The 15,413-nt window shown below is 48.1% G+C and overlaps 2 protein-coding genes across 3 annotated transcripts in view; both read right to left on the reverse strand.

The window, feature by feature from the left end:
- Positions 1 to 13,283, reverse strand: part of LOC126109863 (nascent polypeptide-associated complex subunit alpha, muscle-specific form-like) — a 258,491-nt gene extending 245,208 nt beyond the window's left edge. Inside the window, exons 1-2 of one of the 2 annotated variants that reach the window (XM_049914929.1) lie at positions 9,801 to 13,281; positions 1,336 to 1,968 (exon numbers count right to left, since the gene is read on the reverse strand). In XM_049914929.1, coding sequence (XP_049770886.1) covers positions 1,336 to 1,968; positions 9,801 to 13,266 — 4,099 coding nt within the window. In that variant the 5' untranslated portion in view covers positions 13,267 to 13,281. Of the gene's footprint in view, positions 1 to 1,335; positions 1,969 to 9,800 lie in introns of both variants that reach the window. The other variant, XM_049914930.1, reaches the window with a different exon arrangement.
- On the reverse strand, positions 13,270 to 14,736 carry LOC126109454 (adenylate cyclase, terminal-differentiation specific-like; the record flags this gene model as incomplete). Its single annotated transcript, XM_049914483.1, has 2 exons — positions 14,689 to 14,736; positions 13,270 to 14,019 (listed from the first exon to the last, which is right to left on the reverse strand). Coding segments are annotated over exons 1-2 (798 nt in total), but the record flags the coding sequence as incomplete, so codon positions are not given.
- Between the last annotated feature and the right edge of the window lie 677 nt (positions 14,737 to 15,413).

Raw genomic sequence — 15,413 nt, forward strand, 5'->3', positions numbered from 1 at the left:
CCTATTCATCTGCATTAATTTACATTTATCAATATTTAGAGTTAGCTGCCATTCTTTACACCAATCACAAATCCTGCCCAAGTCATCTCGTATCCTCCTACAGTCACTCAACGACGACACCTTCCCGTACACCACAGCAGCATCAGCAAACAGCCGCACACTGCTATCCACCCTATCCAAAAGATCATTTATGTAGATAGAAAACAACAGCGGACCTACCACACTTCCCTGGGGCACTCCAGATGATACCCTCACCTCCGATGAACACTCACCATCGAGGACAATGTACTGGGTTCAATTACTTCAGATTAATGCACATGTGACTATACTACTCTCAAACGTGTTGTCTTAATAAACATTCAGCAAATAAACAATTTTTTCAGCCTTCAGTTGCAAGGTAATTTTACTCGTTTACCTAGGTTTCGATTCCAGTAATGGAATCTTCTTCAGAACAAAAAATGAAATTATTTTGTGAGCCAAACACTGGTCATGTCACTGATTAAAAATTAAAACATTAAAGACGCATAATGTTTTAATTTTTAATCAGTGACATGGCCAGTGTTTGGCTCACAAAATAATTTAATTTTTTGTTCTGAAGAAGATTCCATTACTGGAATCGAAACCTAGGTAAACGAGTAAAATTACCTTGCAACTGAAGGCTGAAAAAATTGTTTATTTGCTGTACATTTCACAGTTGCTGACACGCTGCAATATGTTAAAGATTAATAAACATTAGTAAAGAATGATATTTTGTAAATTTATAAAACTGTGTCTGACAGTTCCATACAGCAAGGATAAATATATGATTCTTGAGTGTCTCCCAGTGTATTTGATAGTCAAAATATCCACGGGTGTACTGCCTGTGTACAGTGTCCAATGGGGACTGGACACCGTAGACCGGCAGTACACCTGTGGATATTTTGAATAGGATAAATATAAGTTTAGCTGTATATTCCACTAGACCACTGCCACACTCGGCATTTCCCCGTGGGATCGTCATTTGTGTATTCGCCTCAGTTACAGGTGAAGCCTCGTGGAAGACCCTGCCCTAGACCCGCGCTATTCGCCAGAGTGACGACACACGCAGAGCGCAGGCGGGCAGCAGGAGCACACAGAGAGCAGGCGGCGTGGCTTTATTTGGGCATTCCGACTGTTGAGCTGGGGGACTGCACTGACCTGTCAACAGACAAAGCAAACGTGAGAGAGAAGCGGCGCTGGGCGGCCTGTGGCGGGTAGCGGCAGCGGGACGCTGGTGGTGGTGGTGGTGGTGCAGGTGCTGGGAGGGTCGGCTCAAGCAACTGGCGGAGGCGGGTGGCGGGGGGTGCGTGCGCGCACCTTTCCTCGCGCTGGCGCTCGCCGGATCCTTGGCACGTCGGCGCAGGGGCCGCCTCCTGGTGTCGCCGGCCGCGGGCTTTGTCGCCGCAGAGGTGGTGGAGGTCACCTGTAGCTTGGTAGGCTTCACCACGCCATTCACCAGCCCCGGCTTCTTGGACCCCGCGTCCTCCTCCTCCGGCGAAGAGAGCTTCCCGTTGGCCAGCGCCTGCGCGTCCTCGATCTCGACCTGCACCTGCCGGACCGTGTCCTCCTCGGGCCCCTTGTCCGGCTCTGCCGGTGGAGGTGACTCGGCCCTGTCGGCCGTCGTGGGGCTGGCTTTGTCAGCGGGTGTGGGGCTGGCTTTGTCAGCCGGTGTGGGGCTGGCTTTGTCAGCCAGTGCGGGGCTGATGGCATCACCTGGTGCGGGACTGGCTGCATCGGCTGGTGTGGGGCTGGCTTTGTCAGCTGGTGCAGGGCTGTCTTTGTCTGCTGGCACGGGGCTGACTATGCCGGCCAGTGCCGGACTGGCCTTGCCAGTCGGCGAGGGCGTCTTGGCCCCCGGAGACACTTTGGCCACATCCTCCGGTGTGGGGCCCCGCTCAGGGGCTGCAGTGGGGCCTGGTGTCTCGGCTCGTTTGTCAGGTACCGGCGACTCTGCAATGGCAATGAGCTGTGTGTGAATGAATACAGTTCTCATTGTTGGAGTAACAACAACAGCATTTATAGTTAATATGGTGCAATGCAGAGTAATTCTTCAGTTGACAGGAATTTTGGTGCTGTGTTAGTTGAAGTACTGTAGATAACACTCGACCCCCAGATATGGAATGAAGTGGCAGTGGTTTGGCTGTACGAAGAACATCATGAAATGCAGAATATAACAGGAATACAGGATACAGGCCACAACAGAGGAGCAAATCCTCAATCACATCTTCCCCCCATTATAGAAGTGATGAGATGATGCCCAAACCGTGAGATACACCTATGGTTTTCTCCCAAACATAAAACAGAGACTGGGAATGAGGCACCCGAATCTTTCAAGAGGCCTAATGCACTTCCTGATGAGTAACAGGCCTTATGACAAATACTGCATGTAACTGGGTGAAAATAACACTCTAGATGTGCTTCTTATGAATAAAGCACACCAGGACACACTATCTGAGAAGCTCTGTTGTACGCCAATCCTACTGAAAGTATTCAGCAGCAACTGAATTGACACAGAAGACTCGATTTCGAGGAGATACTGTGTTGCGAGACAAAGTGGCAGATCCTGGATGATATCATTAATATTACTTCAAGAAGGACTTGGGTGCTGTGACCCCTAATCAGTCTATGCCTGTCCACTGTCCTACAAGTGGATCTGATGGGAGACCAAGAAGCAAACCAGCGACGACAGTTGGCAGATGGTCAACACCAATCATGACCATAATACCAGAGTGGAAGTGCAGTATCATGTCCTGCAACGCAAGGAGATAGAACCATGGTGATGGCTTGCATGTGGATCCACACCTCATCAGTAACGATGCTTCCTCAGGACAGAACAGTTATCCCTTGCAACGAGGGAGTCAATGGGCAATAGAAGAGGTAAGTTTCGCCACAATGCCTTTCTCGGTGCCAAAGGAATCATGGGCATGTGCCTACAGACTGGGGAGCAATGGAATGTGGAATTTGGCAGGAAAAGAAAGTACCATTACCATTTATAATCTTTTTCACTTAGTTATAGCAGTAACAGATGGGAAGGAAAAGTATTTGGAGCAGAAGCAGTAAATATAGATATGAGTGTAGGTGTAGTCTTGATTAATGGTACAATTAGTTATGTTGATGGGAAGTAGAGTAGTATCGTCCCAGCTGTAACTATGCATTTTGTGGTATTAGTTGTCAATGTACAGGAAAAAATTGGCTGCTTAACAGCTTGAGTTGTAGATAACCCTATGTTTAAGTTATAGGCAATTGACTAGAATGTAATAAATAAATGTTGAAATAGATTCTATCTTCTGACAGTTAACCAAAGGTGAGGGTATGGACCAACTAGTGTCCAGGACAGAAGAGTGGGAAGTCTCATGGAGGATACCAATGGCCTGATACTGGGATAATACTGGAAACAGGTCTAGTAAAGTGACAGCTAGTCTTCAGTTCGAAAATAAACTCCGCCCGAACAGGCCATGAAGGCCCAACGGTACTGACCAGCCGCTGTGCCATCCTCAGCCCGCAGGCGTCATTGGATGCGGATCTGGAGGGGGCACGTGGTCAGCGCACCGCTCTCCTCGCCTTTGTCAGTTTACAAGACCGGAGTTGCTACTTCTCAATCAAGTAGCCCCTCAGTTTGCCTCACCCGGGCTGAGTGCACCCATTCATTTCCAAAACATAGTGTTATTTCAAGAACCGAAGTCAAGTCTGAGAAGGAGACCGGGTCATCAGCGTCTCGCCTGCTATACAGATGGTATATTGCCAAATACACAGTATTCCATAGACTTGCTTTGGGATCCATGTGACTCCTGAAGTAGTGCGAAAAGGATATTAGAGGTAAAATACACTCCTGGAAATTGAAATAAGAACACCGTGAATTCATTGTCCCAGGAAGGGGAACTTTATTGACACATTCCTGGGGTCAGATACATCACATGATCACACTGACAGAACCACAGGCACATAGACACAGGCAACAGAGCATGCACAATGTCGGCACTAGTACAGTGTATATCCACCTTCCGCAGCAATGCAGGCTGCTATTCTCCCATGGAGACGATCGTAGAGATGCTGGATGTAGTCCTGTGGAACGGCTTGCCATGCCATTTCCACCTGGCGCCTCAGTTGGACCAGCGTTCGTGCTGGACGTGCAGACCGCGTGAGACGACGCTTCATCCAGTCCCAAACATGCTCAATGGGGGACAGATCCGGAGATCTTGCTGGCCAGGGTAGTTGACTTACACCTTCTAGAGCACGTTGGGTGGCACGGGATACATGCGGACGTGCATTGTCCTGTTGGAACAGCAAGTTCCCTTGCCGGTCTAGGAATGGTAGAACGATGGGTTCGATGACGGTTTGGATGTACCGTGCACTATTCAGTGTCCCCTCGACGATCACCTGTGGTGTACGGCCAGTGTAGGAGATCGCTCCCCACACCATGATGCCGGGTGTTGGCCCTGTGTGCCTCGGTCGTATGCAGTCCTGATTGTGGCGCTCACCTGCACGGCGCCAAACACGCATACGACCATCATTGGCACCAAGGCAGAAGCGACTCTCATCGCTGAAGACGACACGTCTCCATTCGTCCCTCCATTCACGCCTGTCGCGACGCCACTGGAGGCGGGCTGCACGATGTTGGGGCGTGAGCGGAAGATGGCCTAACGGTGTGCGGGACCGTAGCCCGGCTTCATGGAGACGGTTGCGAATGGTCCTCGCCGATACCCCAGGAGCAACAGTGTCCCTAATTTGCTGGGAAGTGGCGGTGCGGTCCCCTACGGCACTGCGTAGGATCCTACGGTCTTGGCGTGCATCCGTGCGTCGCTGCGGTCCGCTCCCAGGTCGACGGGCACGTGCACCTTCCGCCGACCACTGGCGACAACATCGATGTACTGTGGAGACCTCACGCCCCACGTGTTGAGCAATTCGGCGGTACGTCCACCCGGCCTCCCGCATGCCCACTATACGCCCTCGCTCAAAGTCCGTCAACTGCACATACGGTTCACGTCCACGCTGTCGCGGCATGCTACCAGTGTTAAAGACTGCGATGGAGCTCCGTATGCCACGGCAAACTGGCTGACACGGCGGCGGTGCACAAATGCTGCGCAGCTAGCGCCATTCGACGGCCAGCACCGCGGTTCCTGGTGTGTCCGCTGTGCCGTGCGTGTGATCATTGCTTGTACAGCCCTCTCGCAGTGTCCGGAGCAAGTATGGTGGGTCTGACACACCGGTGTCAATGTGTTCTTTTTTCCATTTCCAGGAGTGTATCTTTACTACTGACATTTTGTCACGTACTCAGTCACAGTGAAGAAGAATTACATGACATGCTGAGCAAAGAATATGTAATGAGAATGAACCAAAATTGTGAGTAGTAGCAGAAATGAATTTGTCACACTGATATTAAAACTGGTGACCATGAAGTAGACAAAATCAAGATACTCTGTTACCTTTGAAGAAAAATAACCCATGACAGACACACCAAAAATGATATAAAAACACAATAGCACTTGCAAAGACGGTAGTATTCCAGGCCAGACTACTAGTAACAAGCGCAGGCACCAATTTGAGAAATAAATTTCTGAGAATGTACGTCTGGAGTACAGAATGGTATGGGAGTGAAACATGGAACACTGTGACTACCAGAACTGAAGAAAATCGAAGTGCTTGAAATGTGGTGCTGTTGAAGGATGATCAGAATTAGGTGTACTTATTAAGATAAGAACGTGCAAGTTCTCTGAAGAATAGGCAAAGGAAAACACTGACAAAAAGAGGGAGAGGATGACAGAACGTGTGTCAAGACATGAGGGAATACCTTCCATACCGCTGGAAAGAGCTGGAAAGTGTAAAAACTGTAAGGGAAGGTAGACACTGGAATAAAGGCAACGAATAATTGAGCACGTGGGTCTAAGTGGTACTGCGACGTGAAGAGGTTGGCACAGGACAGGAATTCTTGTCGTGCCACATCAGACCACTCAGACAACTGATGACAAAAAAGACTTGTCATCTCCTCCACATATTTTTGTATAATGGTAACTTCGTTTCTTTCTTTACTCCTCTATTCTTCTACCTATTCTCTCTCCATCATTTTATTATTACAATTTCTCTTTTATTATTATTATGTGTTGTGACTGACAGTTCGCAATTTTTCACAAACACAACTTTTATTGATGTAAGTTTACAAGGTTGATGACTAAACAACAAACGAAAGGTAACAATAACGACGCCAGTGAAAGTCTCCTAATTGAGACAAACAAAAGTTCACTTCTAATTTTCCACAAAGGTTCGTGGTAACACACTAACACACTAGTAAGAGTCCAATTCCGAGACGAAGACGTAATCTTCTACAGTCGCAGTACACGAGATCGGCATCCAGTGTGAACTGTTCTTTGGGCCTGGTTCTAGCCCCTAAATAGCTGTCTCCAGCCAGTCAGGTTTTGGTGTAGTGATACTTCCTGCAGGCCGTAGCTCGAGCTACCCTGCAGGAAGTAGTGCTCGGAAGCCTGTTTCCATGATCTTGTATGTAAATAGCCGGTGCTTACCGTGGTGCTTTTGGCATGTCCTCTGTGGTGTAATATGGGTTGCCGGCCATCAGGGGCTACCTTGGCTTTGGTATAACATTATCATTATTATTATTATTAGTCGCAAAGCTCCCATAGTGGAAGACGCTAAGTAAAGTATCATTTTCCGTTCTTCTTGTTGTTCTGGTTCTTTTTATTTGCCCCCCAGTTTTTCATTGTTTGCAAGAATTTGGCTCTTCTTTCTTTGCTCAATTTTGTTCCGGTTCTTCGGGCTTCTGTCTCTGGTTTAACCTCCCATTTTTCTACTTGTATTCTAAAATTGTTCCTTAGGCCTATTTCTTCTTTGGTGATTTCGGCTAATTCCAAGTCTTTTTAACATTAGGATCCACTTTCCTCCATTAGGAAGGGAATCTACGTATTTTACTATTCCTTTTGTTAATTTGTGTTCTGGAAGCCTCATTATATGGCCATAGAATTTGATGCGTCTTTTGCTCATGTCTGTCTCTATGTAAGAATATTCTTAAATTTTGGACGTTTTCTGGAGTCTATATCCATTCTCGGCCCATCTTGGTCCCAAAATATTCCTAATTATTTTTCTTTCTTCTTTCTTTACATTTTCTATAACAGTTTTCCTATTTAGTGCCAAGGTTTCGCTGGCATATAACATTGATGGTTTAATTACTGTTTTGTAATGTCTAAATTTGGCATTTAAAGATAAGCATTTTTTTATTACATACGTTTTGCACTAATCGTATTCTTTCTTGTTGTGCATATTTTTCAGAGACAATTGTTTCTACATATTTAAAGTGTGATACTCTGTTCATTTCACCATATTTGGATTGTAATTTGAAAATTTCTAAATTTGTTGTTGTAAACACTGTCTTTTCAAATGATAAGTGCTGGCCGACTTTCTATCTGTTTTATAGCAATCTCACAAGAATCTGCCGTTATTGTGAGATCGTCTGCAAAGGCTAAGTAGGGAATTCGTAGGTTTTTTTTGGGTTCCTAATGAAATTGTTTTCCAGCAATTTTCTTCTTCAAGTTTCTTTTCCCATTCTTCTATGATTCTATCTAGGACTACATTGAACAACAAAGGCGATAACCCATTACATTGTCTAACCCCAGTTTTTATCTCGAATAGCTTTGAAGATTTTCCCATAAAATTCACTTTGGATGTTGTAGTTGTTAATTTATTAATATTATCAGGTTTTTATTGGTCTTATTGTAATTGTAAGGATAGTTTTAAAGGATAAATTAGTAAAACTTTTCATAACTAATTAGAAGAAGAAACGAGTGTAGAGACTGCACGCTGTGGGAGCAGTAGTCTGTTGGCCTGTACTAGTAATGGTATCAACAACATGTAGTAGGTACTTCAAGAGTTAATCATAAGAATGGGTATGCTACTTGTACAATTGGTTTCAGGAAGTAAATAAGACCAATGACACATTTAGGTGCTAGGCTACATTTAAAATGAATAAAATGAATTTTTTTTGTTGATATTGTTGTTGAGGTTTTCAGATGGAAGACTGCTCATGACATCTGGAGTAGAATTATTAATACTTTATAACGTTCATTCATCCCTTTGAAACTCGTTATTCATATCTTCCTATGTGGAGGTTCGTGTCTGAGAATAATGAACACATGCTGAAGTGAAGCCATGGCGCTGCAAAATCACTGACTACGAAAACTTTTCAAGACGGAAAAAAATCAAATAGTAAGCTAGACATTCTAAATACTGAACTGGTACGCGGTTAGTGAAGGATAGACACATAAATGGTAAATCTTTCTTTTCCCTGGCGTTTATCCAGTCTAGTACGGAGTCTGCTTTCATAACTTAGCTTTATGGATGGATGCCTTTCCTCAGGCTACAATTTTCCTGGTAACTTAAGAGAGGAACGTTCGAGCACTGCCCGACTGCGAACCTTGTAAACTCTGTTCTGTATGTCATCTTATTTTAGCTGTTTGTGTACCACATTCTCTAATGCGGAACTGGGAAATGAACCTAGCAAAATTGCTAACCTTTTTGTGGTACATGGGACACATACGTCCCACTGAAGTAGTACCCACTTTTGGGCATTGGGACGTGTACATCTCATACGTGTCTGGAGCTAGCGTGTAGCAAGAAGCTTTCGGAACTTGTAGAAAAATGCTACGGCCCATGGGATGGATATATAGATGACTGTGAGAGATTAAACGGGTCGTCGTGTGTTCATAGTGCCTCTGTTTCACGAAAATCAGATAAAATCACCATCTTCTACATTCCAAAAACGTGTGAAATAACTAATTGTGTTTTCTTGTACACCACAGGCATTGTTTTCAAACGTTACTGCACACCTCAGTAGCTCTGATGATTTGTGCATAATGTCTATGTAGTTTCTATGTACACTCTCCAGAAAACCTCGTAGAATATAGAAAACAATTGTGTGTGGTATGTCAAAGACATCTTCAACCGTTATGTTGAAAATTTGTGCGCAATATTTCATGTTTTTGATTGTCCGGAGAACGATGTGTTGTGGAACTGATTTGTTACAATTTTCTCCTAATTTCTTAATCTGAGAAAATCTTTCTAAAATTAAAAATTCAACTCTGACAATCCTAGGTTCAGTGAAAACACGGATCCATTTAATTTCATGGGACACATACCCCTCTTCACCCATTTCCTAAATCGGTCATCTTTTTTTTTTTTTTTGTAGTGCTGTGCGGAGATCCGTTATGGCGAACACAGTTTTTTACACACTCGCACAGTAAACACTTTTCACAGTTTCAGCATGACCAGTTTAAACAATCTCATGCTGCCATCATCAGATCTAAGGGGAAACCATAATAATGGGGGGGGGGGTGGAGGGAGGCTACAATTCATATCGCTGATTATACAAAATATTCGAACTCTCATGTAGGTTATAACACTCGTTATAAAATTGTCATATCACATTAAATGAAGCATAAAAGACACTCCCTATATACAGGGTGTTACAAAAAGGTACGGCCAAACTCCGCCAGGAATGTTTCCTGAAAGTTTGGCCGTACCTTTTTGGAACACCCTGTATAGATATCTTCATAGAAATTAAGTTGATAAAATGTACACACAAGAAGCACAAAGAAAAGAGACAGTTTTTGACTTTTTTTTAAACACACACAAAATAAATGTTAACCATGAAAAGTTTAATATAACAGTGGAACTATCATAACATATAGATAGAAAGATCTTAGGTGGGAGCAGTATCAGTAAATGATAGTTCTGGTTGAGAGCATGTTGTGAACAGAAATATAAAAAGATGATTACGTTACCTCCGGATGTTGGTGAAGCAGTTGCTGGAACTGGCGAGACCATCTGAGTTGTGATGGGAGGTGATGGAGACTTCTTTGTCCCATCTGTAGGAGGTGGTGATGGCACCTTTTTGTCCACCGGTGGTGGTGATTTGGCTGTCACTGGCGACGCCTTACCCTTCTCGGGTGTGGCAGACCTGCCCTCTGCCAGTGGTGTGGGGGGCTTCTTAGTGTCTACAGGGCTCGGCTGTTTCATCTCCTTTGGAGAAGACGTTCCGGCCTTATCGAGTTTTTCAGTCTCTGCTTGCAGCTCCTTCTCTCCAACCTCTTTGGCTTCGGGCGAAGAAGGCTTCGGAGATGCAGATTTCGGGCTCGGTGTCTTCATCGTCGGAGACTTGCCCGGGGGTGGCAGAGGGGATTTGGCAGCCGTGGGCGTCGGAGACTTGGGCGACGTCGGCGACGGAGACTTCGACTTGCCGTCCAGGACTGTCGGCGACGGTGTGGGCTCCTTCAAAAGGGCGGCCGACTGCGGCCGCGAGTCCACGGCCCCGTTCACCGACTCAATCGACTGGAGGAGCTCGCGTTCGCGCTCCGGGAGGTCCTCTATGCTGGACGCCGCCACTGGCGAGGCGAGTTTCCTGATGTCTGGGGAGGCAGCTGGCTTGCCGACATCTGGAGAAGAAGAGGCCGGAGGAGGAGACTGCTCCCGCAGGTCCGGAGACGGACTCTTCGATTTTGCCTTTGTCGTGTCATCTTTCCGAGGTGTCTCGTCTGTCAGTAACGGAGGCTCAGTCGCAGCAACGTCAGTGGGAGATTCACTCTTTGCTGGGCAAGTTGCCGGAGAAACCCGGGACGCTGGAGTCGTCTCCGGGCTGTCCGTCGCCGGAGTTGGTGCTGGTCGAGATGGTGGTCTGGCGGCGACTGGTTCTGGAGATCCGCTGGCTGCAACTCCTGCTGTGGGACTTGAAAAAAGTTGCTCCTTCGGGCCGTCCTCGTGCACCTTCTTCTCCCCCCCTTCCTCTTCCCGAGTGGCCTTGACGTCTACTGTGGTCGCTGGCGAAGGAGGTGGAGTCGTCGGGGACTTCCTGTCCTTCAGCTTCGCATCGATGCGGCCGTCCTGCAGCACCTCCTCCTGCCGCTCTTCCTCCGTCGCTTCTGCTGCCGTGTAGTCCTCCCGCGTCGGTGCCGTACCAGCAGGTGTTGAAACTGCTGTGGTAGCTGGAAGAGCAGCTGATTTGGCTGACAGTGGTCGTGGAGTCGGTGATGCAGGAATGTCCGCTTCTTCTGGTCGTCTCTTGGCTTCTTCGGGTGAACGAGCGGCGTCTCGTTCTGGAGGCTCTCGCTGCAAACTGCCCGTGCCTCGCGTTGGAGGAGGAGCTCCATTCGAAGTCTGTCTCTCCGGGATCTCGTCCATTTTCCCCGTTGCCGCCGCCGTCTGAGGAGCTTCCTCTTTCTTCGTTTCCGGAGAATGGGGCTCCATCTTCTGATCTGTTGCAGTGGGTACTGGAACTCCTGGTTTCTCTGTGTCTTTGCTGACTGGAGATACCTTCCCAGAACTGCTTCCTGACCTCATCGAGAGCGGCCCTGGTGAAGCTCTTTGCTCCTCCCTGCTCCCACTTGGAGGAGTGGGGGACATTTTGCCACCAAGCGCCGCCGAGGTCTCGATGTCCCCCGGCCCAGTGCCATTCCCTCTCGATAAGTTTTCACTTGCTGAGACTCGTGTAGCTCCTGTAGGATCAGGTGAATCACTGTGTGATGGAGGCACTGGTGATTCCTTGTCTGCTGTGGGCTGTGGTGTCTGCTTGCCTGCTGAAGGTGAAGGTGAAACCTTTCCTACCGAAGGTAAGGGCGAGTCCTTGTCTGGTGGAGGTATGGGGGATTCCTTACCTGGTGGAGGTAACGGCGAATCCTTGCCTGGTTGAGGTAAGGGTGAATCCTTTCCTGCTGGGGGTAAGGGTGAATCCTTTCCTGCTGGAGGTAATGGTGAATCCTTTCCTGCTGGAGGTAAGGGTGAACCATTGCCTGATGAAGGTAAGGGCGAATCCTTGCCTGACGGAGGTAAGGGCGAATCCTTGGTTGCTGGAAGTAAGGGAGATTTCTTGCCTGACAGGGGAACAGGCGATTCCTTGCCTAGTAGAGGTAAAGGCGATTCTTTGCCTGATGGAGGTAAGGGCGATTCTTTACCCACAAGAGGTAAGGACGATTCCTTGTCCAATGCAGATAAGGGTGAATCCTTGCCCACTGGAGGTATGGGTGAATCCTTGCCTGCTAGAGGTAAAGGTGATTCCTTGCCTGCTGGAGGTAAGGGTGATTCCTTACCTGCTGGAGGTAATGGTGATTCCTTTCCTGCTGGAGGTAATGGTGATTCCTTTCCTGCTGGAGGTAAGGGTGATTCCTTGCCTGCTGGAGGTAAGGGTGATTCCTTGCCTGCTGGAGGTAAGGGTGATTCCTTGCCTGCTGGAGGTAAGGGTGATTGCTTGCCCACTGGAGGTACAGGTGATTCCTTACCCAGTGGGGGTTCAGGGGATTCTTTGCCTACTGGAGGCACAGGCGACTCTTTTCCCACTGTAGATGCAGTCAATTCCTTGCTCATTGGTGGAACAGGAGAGGCCTTCCCCACTGGAGGTACAGGTGATTCCTTTCCTACTTTACTTTCAGGCGAATCTTTGCGTACTGGAGGTGTTGGCGAGTCCTTGACAACTGCAAGCACTGGTGAGTCTTTGCCAGAATCTGGACGAGGCGTCTGCGTACTTACTGGGGGAAGATGTGATTCTTTCTCCTCTGAAGATACCACTGATTCCTTGCCTACTGTTGCCACTGCAGACTCCTTCGGAACTTGAGATATTGGAGATTCTTTTCCACCCAGGTCACCTGGAGTCCCCTTCTTGCTTTGACCTGCTGGAGACTCCTTTCCCATAGCACTAGCTGGACGATCCTCTACCTTTTTGTTTCCAGCAACGATAACATCCTTATCATCATCGTCTTCAGATGCCTCTCCAGCCCCATCGTATTGACCATTAACGTGGTTGTGTGGAGCCTGCATGACCACTACATCTTTGTCGTCATCGTGATCAAGACTGGATGCAGGACGCTGAAAAAGAGACTCAGCAATTTCACCATTGACCAGTACATCTTTAGATTTGTAAGACTCATCTGCAGGAAGTTTCTGAGCGACAGCCGGTTTGGCAGCAATATCCTTGCTAGACTGCTCCGCTTCAGCTTTTACTCCTGATGATACAGAACTTTCCTTCTCACTAGAGCCACCAGACGCCTGCAGAACTGCTGCTTGCGCTTGCTGCTGCTGTGTTGTGGCTCCATTATTGGCTTGAGATACTACTGGCTGCTGGTCTGGCTTTTTCTGATCATCTTTCACTAATGTAGCTTGCCCATTTTCGACAGTCTTGGCTGGTGAGCTGGACTGTTGTTGACCGTCGCCCTCCAGCTGACTGGCTACCCTCGGGGGCACTGGAGGTGGCGACGGTGCCATTCCAGCCCCAGTACCACCGGGTGTCGCTTCCCGTTCTGGAGGCAGGTGATGTTGCGCCTGCGGCTGTTGTTGCTGCTGCTGCTGCTGCTGGTCCATTGCTCGGCTCTGAGAGTGCTCCCTCGCTCGTTTGATGAAACCAAAGACTGACGACTGCCGCTTGAGCCCCGGTCCCTGGCTCGCAGACCCCGGGTTCTGCTGCTGAGCCTGGCTACCACTGACGACTGCTATGGATCTCCTCCTGTCCTCCTCAGGCTGGGAGCCAGCTGCAGAGGGAGGTGGTGCGGTGCCACTGACGCTGAAGCTCCTGTGTTTGCCGAGACCACTCTGGTTGTGCTGGAGTCTGGAGTGCTCTCCGCCCATTACACCATTCACCAGGGGTGGCGCAGCATTCTGCGGCGCAGGAACATCCCTCGCAGGCTGTAGGGCCGGTTGTTGGGGACTGGTGATCTGCTGTTGTTGCTGGGTTGCTTGTGGCTGTTGATGGTACACCTGCTGCTGCTGGGCAAACTGTAGTTTTCCAGGCTGTTGCTGAATCACTTGTCGATAAACGACCTGTTGAAGTCTCTGGAGAGGACGTGGTTGAGTGGGAGTAGTGACTGATAGCCTCTGTTGTGGCTGCTGCTGCTGTTGTTGTTGTTGTGGCGATGGAATGTACCGAATCTGTTGTTGCAGTTGCTGCTGCTGTGGTTGTAAACCTAATGGTCGTGTCTGATAGTTTGATGGAGGGTGGGCAAAATTCTGTTGTTGTTGCTGCTGCTGAACTTGTGGTGTTTGTGACTGGTGCAACTGAGGCTGATGGTACTGTTGTGGTTGTAACTGACCCTGCTGAAGTGGCTGTTTGTTCTGTTGTGGTGGTTGCACCAATTGCTGGTATTTTTGTTGTGGTTGTTGCTGCTGATACTGTTGTGTTGGTTGTTGTTGTTGCTGATGTGAAACTTGCTGTTGTTGAGGGTAGTGGTACTGCTGTTGTGGTTGTTGTTGCTGGTACTGTGGTTGTTGTTGCTGCTGGGGCAGTAGCAGTGGCCTGCTGTCGATTCTCCTGAGCAGCGGCTGCTGCTGCAGCCTGGGGCTTGCCGGTTGTTGCTGGGGTGGGGCTACGTATCGGGGCGCCTGCCCCGCCGCTGCCTGACTCTGGTACTGTTGTTGTCCCTGGTACTGCTGCGGCCTCGCCGACTGGTAGCCCTGGCCCTGCTGCTGCTGCTGAGAGACGACGATGCGCCGCACCTGCTGGACGCCGTAGTACGCCGGCCCGCCACCAGGCGCACTGCTGCTGGCGGGCGCTGCGACTGAAACTGGCTGCTGCGGCTGTTGTTGTTGTTGTTGCTGCTGCTGCTGGTAGTGATGTGGTGGCCCCGGGGCTGGGGCAGTGGGCGGCTGCTGTCGTTGCTGCTGCGGCTGCTCTCTGGTGGGTGTTGCTCGAACCTGCCAAATTGTCATGAAGCCAATTGAAATGGGAACACTGGTAGCCATTGGAGTGGAGCTAGCTTTTAGATCAGGTGTAATGTTAAAGCGTACATCAGGAGATTGAATACAAGAAGCAAGGTCCATCGAGGTTCGATGTTTGAATGCTTGGTTCAAAAAATGGCTCTGAGCACTATCTGACTTAAATTCTCAGGTCATCAGTCCCCTAGAACTTAGAACTACTTAAACCTAACTAACCTAAGGACATCACACACAACCATGCCCGAGGCAGGATTCGAACCTGCGACCGTAGCGGTCGAGCGGTTCCAGACTGTAGCGCCTAGAACCGCTCGGCCACTCTGGCCGGCTGAATGCTTGGTGCTGCACAGTTTTCAGGTATTTGCTAAAGGACATCTTACATACCCCATGAGCTGCACTAGAAATATTTCATTTCCCAAAAACGTTTTTCTACTTTACAACCCATCATCAGTGGTACCTGATACTGAGGAACAGACAACTGCATGTGCATCGATGTCTATAAAATGATAACTGTACATATATTTCAGTAAGATATATCTACTTAAATTATGCACTTCTATAAAAATGATATACTTGTCACTTAAAATGATAGGATCTAATGTATGTCCTAGAATGCAGTATGCAGTTTGTCATATGAAAGCATGTCACATACATGTATAAGTATCATCTTAGAAATAACAAAAGACATTTAATGTAGATTCCTTGAC

Source organism: Schistocerca cancellata, chromosome 12, assembly GCF_023864275.1.
Source record: "Schistocerca cancellata isolate TAMUIC-IGC-003103 chromosome 12, iqSchCanc2.1, whole genome shotgun sequence".
NCBI lineage: Eukaryota > Metazoa > Arthropoda > Insecta > Orthoptera > Acrididae > Schistocerca > Schistocerca cancellata.